This window comes from Grammomys surdaster, unplaced genomic scaffold, assembly GCF_004785775.1.
Source record: "Grammomys surdaster isolate TR1022 unplaced genomic scaffold, NIH_TR_1.0 140, whole genome shotgun sequence".
NCBI classification, from domain to species: Eukaryota; Metazoa; Chordata; class Mammalia; order Rodentia; family Muridae; genus Grammomys; species Grammomys surdaster.
In genome coordinates this window covers 7,351,215-7,357,214 of record NW_021604598.1, presented here as the reverse complement: position 1 = coordinate 7,357,214, position 6,000 = coordinate 7,351,215, and the positions used below count along the sequence as shown (strand labels likewise).

General features: G+C 39.7%; 1 protein-coding gene across 1 annotated transcript in view; it reads left to right on the top strand.

Annotated features, from left to right (window-relative positions):
• The window catches only part of Glb1l3 (galactosidase beta 1 like 3), a 42,648-nt gene that overhangs the window by 20,430 nt on the left and 16,218 nt on the right, over positions 1 to 6,000 (top strand). The window contains exon 10 of the mRNA XM_028763897.1: positions 5,809 to 5,893. Within this exon, the coding sequence (XP_028619730.1) occupies positions 5,809 to 5,893 (85 nt within the window). The remainder of the gene's footprint in view (positions 1 to 5,808; positions 5,894 to 6,000) is intronic.

Below are 6,000 nucleotides of genomic sequence, written 5' to 3'. Positions count from 1 at the left end.
AGAGAGAGAGAGAGAGAGAGAGAGAGAGAGAGAGAGAGAGAGAGAGAGGTCATGTATCACAGTGCATGTGTGGAGGTCAGAAGACATCTTTGTGGAATGAATTGTTTCCTTTCACCTTTACCTGGGTTCTGGTGACGGAACCAAGGTCATCAGGCTTGTGTGACAAGTCCTTTCACCCACTGAGCCATCTCCCTGGTCCCCTGTTCATTTGTTTAGCCAGATATTTGTTAGTACTTTCTATTTTCCAAAGTTTCTACCTGAACTTTTTCTTGTGGGTGAAAGGGTGGAATGGTCCATCCTTTGGATGCGAAAACCCACAGAATGCAGACTAATAATAAGAGCTCAGCATCTGACTTCATTGCTGTACATCCTGTATAATCCCAGCCTCATCTGATAACAAGTGGAATTATCATAGAGGCTAGAAAGTCCTTTTCTTTTACATACAACTTTAAAACAACTTAGGTCTTCTTTGAGGTGCCACACTCATCCAGATCTGAACCATAAGTAAAGCTTAGTGGCTACTTTGAAAAGATTAGCCAGTGTCTTTTTTTTTTAAACTAAAGTTCTATTTATCTTTATTTTACATTTGACTATTTTGCTATTGTTGTGAATTATCTATGTGTGAGACTTAAAGAGACTAGAATAGGGTGGCAGATTCCCAAGAACTGGAAAGGTTGTAGACTGCCATGTAGGTGCTAGGAAACAAACCCCAGTCCTTTGCAAGAACAGTCAGTGCTTTTAACTGCAGAGCTATCTCTCTAGCCCCACCAGTGTTGTATTAAACAGATGGTTCATCTTTTCCATTGTTCCGAAATACAGCCTGAACAAATAGCATTTGATGGAATGATCCACACTGAGAATCAGGATGCCCACAAAGAGTATAATCTTTAGGTTGTTTAGAAATCTTTACTCACCGTTTAAGCAACTTCAGAAACATGACTGCTCTTTACAACCTTGAGCAGAGCTTGGTACTTTAGACCTAAAAGGAATTTCCTTGAGCAGGATTTAGTTATCATGGCTGTATCCTCAGTTCTAGAAGGCTATCCCACCAGCCTGAAACCTTGTCTTTTCCCATTCATTGGTTGGAAACCAGTATCTTCTCTTTTCTTTCAACTATATTGTATTGATGGGAAAGAAGACCCACAGCAGACAGTCTCTGAGACTTCCCAAGTCTTCTGCTAAAATCTCACCAAAGATAGTACAGGAGTTTTAATATAATATTTATTTATTTATTTATTTATTTATTTATTTATTTATTTATTTATGTATTTATGTATTTAATGTATATACATATTTTATTGGTTATTTTATTTATTTACATTTCAAATGTTGTCTCCCTTCCACAAACCATCTATCCCATTCCCCTCCCCCGTGCCTCTATGAAGGTGTTTCCCCTCCCACCCACTCCCACCTCACCACTCTAGCATCCCCTTATGCTGGGGCATTAAGTCTCCACAGGACTGGGGGCCTTCCCTTCCACTGATGTAAGATAAGGCCATCCTCTGCTACATATGCAGCTGGAGCCATGGGTCCCTCCATGTGTACTCTTTGGTTGGTGGTTTAATTGCTGGGAGCTCTGGGGAATCTGGTTAGTTGATATTGTTGTTCTTCCTATGAAGTTACAAACTTCTTCAGCTCCTTCAGTCCTTCCCTTAACTCCTCCGTTGGAGTCCCTATGCTCAGTCTGATAGTTGGCTGCAAGCATGGGCTAGAGAGGTAGCTCAGTTATTAAAGTCTATTTTCATCACCAAAATATAATATTTTTATTAATTATTGGAAAATTTCAGGCATGGTTACAACTTCTCCCAGGCGTATTCCCAGCTCACCTGCTCCTCACTCTGTATCTTCTTCTTCTTTTTTAAAAATAAACTATGAAGTCCAGTTTGTCCAGCTCATATACTCAGTGGTGGGTAGTGGGGCCATCACTGTTGATTGTTCAACCTTCCAGGGGCCACACTCTTAAAGAAACAGGACTTTCTCTCCCCAAGTAGTCATCAGTAGTAAGCCTCTCAGCTGAGGACTCATGGCACCTCTGCCCTCTATGTTGAGTTATCAGCTGGCTTGCTCTTGCGCAGGTCCTGTGCAGGCAAACAAGCAAAAAATTGAAACTCTGAAATGATATAGCACAAGACTATTAGAAAGAGGCTTCTAATCTTGGATTCTTGTATTCAAAAGCAAATAACAGTCTTCTGGCTTTGTCTTCAAGTGGGTTGAAAAAAACAAATAAAAGAATAAGGCTAAAATAAAAAATAAAAATGCCCTCTCAAACAAACAAAACCCAAACTAAAAACTAAAACCAGCTTACCAAACACACCCACAAAACAAAACGAACAATCCTGGAAGACCAAAATTGAAAACCATCCATTATTTCCTAGAATAACAGGCATTGAAAGTTTGGCATGGTGGAATGAATATATTATACAGTGTATTTATAGTTCCCAGTGTTAGTGGGAACTATTGTCTAAGTGAAACTCCAGTTAGTGTCTATGTGGCTTCAAGTATTCCCAGGTGGTACTGTAACTACTCCCTATATCCTAGGAAACAAGTTATAAGAAGAAAATCACAGCTAATTCAAACACGACTATTTTTCAGAGAAACACATTTTCCTAGGACTTGCTGCCCCCTGGTTTTTAGCTTGTACTAACAGTGCTTCCCCAAACATCTAGAACTGCTCCCCAGACCTCATATAATGGGAATGACTTATTTTGTGCCAGCTCGTACTGCAGAGTGACCTGAGCAATTTAAGCCTCAAACACGTAAGTAAAGAGCCCTAGTGTGGTTGTACCCAGGCTAGAACTCATCAATTCCCAAGGAAAACCAGACAGCCAAATGAGTGGTGTACTTTAAAAACAAAATCAAACAAATAAATATACTCCAACAAAATGAAACAGATGAGGAGCTACCAAACAACTGAAGGTTCAAGCTAGAACACCCCCCGCCCCCTGCTCCTGGCTGTCAAAAGCCAAACCCTCTTCTACCAATGAGTTATTTATTGAAAGCCAAAGCTAAGAGTTAGAAAGAAAGGAGAATCCTGGGACATAATGTATCTTCCAGGAGCTGCTAGGATATCCCAGAACTGTAGCATAGCGCTATCTGTCTGTGAGCAGTTGGATCTCTTCTTCCCTAATGATTTCTGATCCTCTGGTGGGAGTGGAGAAGAGCCATGCTGCTTTGAATTTTTTCTCTTGGCTGGCTCCATGAAAACATTATCAGAGAATGAGGTTTTTACTGCTCCATGCTCTACTGGAGAGCCGGGCAATGGAGAGGAATGAAAGGAATGGGTTGGTTCAGTCTTTGGCTTGAGGAAAATGGAACACTTTTTCAGATCCCTGTCTTTAGGGAGCAATGCTAGGCATCATGGGATTTTATGGAACAGAGAGTAGAACATTCATGGCCAGGCAGAATCCTTTTCAGGGTTCAGTCTCCTGTCATCTTTGAGAGTTATGCTGGGCAGGGCTTTTCTCCTGAAAGCAACAACTCCTTTTCTTCAAAGTCACAGCTGAACTTGACCTAGAGGAAGCACATATATAGAAGGATGAGCCACTGAAAGACTGTGAGAAGTACTAGAGAAGGGGTTAGTAAGTACCTGGATCCTGCTACTTTGTTAACATCGTATAACTAAAGCCATAAGAAAGGAAGTCCAGCCATGCTTCTTGACAGAATTCCATTTGGATTGCTTTCTTTTTTCCTCATATAGCCTCTGTACATTAGTTAATAAGCATCTTGAGGAAGGAAAGTTTTTTTTTTGTCATTATTACTGGTTTTTGTTTTCTTATGGACTCAGAGGGTTCACTCCTGGCTTGCCTGGCCTCACATGCTTGGGCAGAGCATCAGAGCACATAGGATACAGAAAGTGAGATAGGATGGGGCTAGGGAAAAATACTCCAAAGTGCCCACCCAAAGTGATTTCCATCTCTCTGCTAGGTGTACCCACCTCCAAAAGTTTCCAGAAACTCCCAAAACAGTGCTACCAGATGGAGACCAAGCATGTAACATGTGAACGTGTGGCAGACATTTCATACTCAAACTCTGAAAGCAGCTAACATTTGCTAAGCACTCGTTGGCCAGGGACTGTACTCGGTGTCTATTATTACCCAGCTCTCCTAGGACAATGTGGTAGGTACTGCTGCTGCCCCCACTTTATAAGAAAATCGCGACACAAAGGGATGTAGGAATTCATACACAAAGCTGGGATTTGATAGTTACAGACGAGTGCTGTTGATTGAACTAGATTCAACCGGAGTCCACTCAGCAATTCTCACTGAGTCAAAAGCCACATACGAAGTGCTGCTATTGCTCAAGCCAAATGAAGACACCTGAGACCGGACTGTAGGCAGTCACATTCCACGGTGTCTCAGTCAGATGCCACCTGTGTCTTCTCCCAAGCATTCCAGTAAGATATGGTCACGATCTTTCTTGTTTATTTTAATTTTAGTGTTTATGAAGAAAATCATATGGAACACTCCAGTTAATTATCTTCTTGACATCTTTTCCCTCCAAATTTTAAAATTAGATTAATATCTGCCTTAAGGTTTCCTGGAAAAATAGTTTTTGTTCCCTGCATCTCTGGATTGAATTTGCTTTTATTTACCTGTATCTTTTTTTTTCCTGGTTAAAACTTATACATTATTTGTGTTGATTATTTTCTCTTCATATAAATCCTTATTAGTGTCAATTTTCCTATATTTACATCACACTAATTTAGGTATATCATATTTACATTGAATCCAAAACATTCAAAAACATCTCCTGAAAAACTTTTCTTTATTCCATGTTTAAAATATGTTGTTAAAATTCTGAATCTTTAGGGATTTTCCAGTCATTCCTAATTTTCATTTTACATTTAATGTGTGTGTGTGTGTGTGTGTGTGTGTGTGTGAAAGAGAGAGAGAGAGAAAGAGAGAGAGGGAGAGGGAGAGGGAGAGGGAGAGGGAGAGGGAGAGAGAGAGAGAGAGAGAGAGAGAGAGAGAGAGAGAGAGAGAGAGAAAGAGAGGATGTGCAGACAAAATTTAAACACATTTGGCCCAAGCTCAGGGCTTGCTATTAAAATATTACTTTTTGAACAAGAGCCTCCATTGTTCAGTATATTTGAGAGTGCTTCTGGAAGTGGTGTGAATGCAGTTATTAACTTGAAAGTATGTTTGGTCAAGGGTTTAGGCAGCCATGGGATACAGTTTAAAAGGAATGCCCACATTTTAGGTAAAAATGAGTTCTGGAGAGTTGGGAAATATATGACTTTGATTTATCTCTGTATAGTCTGTACTAATGAGTCTTTCGTGATCACACTCATAGCACAGTGCAATGGTTAGGACTGTGGCTTCAGGAACTACATACTTGCTAGTTCAAATCCCAGCTAAAGCACTTTCGAACTGAGCTAAGTTGGACAGCAGCCTAAGTTTGTAGTAACCTACGTTTCTTCATTTGTACAGTGGGAGTGGTAGTTTATCACTGTGGGTCTGTTAAATAAAACTGCTTAAATAAAATGCTTTACTCCATGCCCTGTAATAGTAGAAGTTCAGTAATTACTAGTCATTTTGATGTGTTAATAATTATTTTGTTATCATAAAAAGCAAAATTCATAAAGATATAAAAATTTAAAATCTTTATATGCTTTATTAGCAAAAGTTTCAAAATAAGTACTATCAGATATAAAAATTATGTGAATATGAGAGTATTTGTATCAAAACAAGAGAATCTCTGAATTGGGCAAAAGGTGGAAAACCTTGCTGGCATTCTCCTTCACTGGATCCTTTTGTTCTGCTCTATTTTTCTTTGTTACACTGAATGTTTGACTTGCTTTGTTTATAGAATGATAAGCCCATTATGATTATGGAATACTGGACTGGCTGGTATGACTCATGGGGGAGTAAACACAATGAGAAAAGTGCAAATGGTAAGTGAATCATTGGTTTTGACTCAGTCAGGAAGGCCCTATGCCATGGATCATTCACTCAGCCCTCTGCTCATTGATATTCCTGTGCAGACATGGATAATCTAATC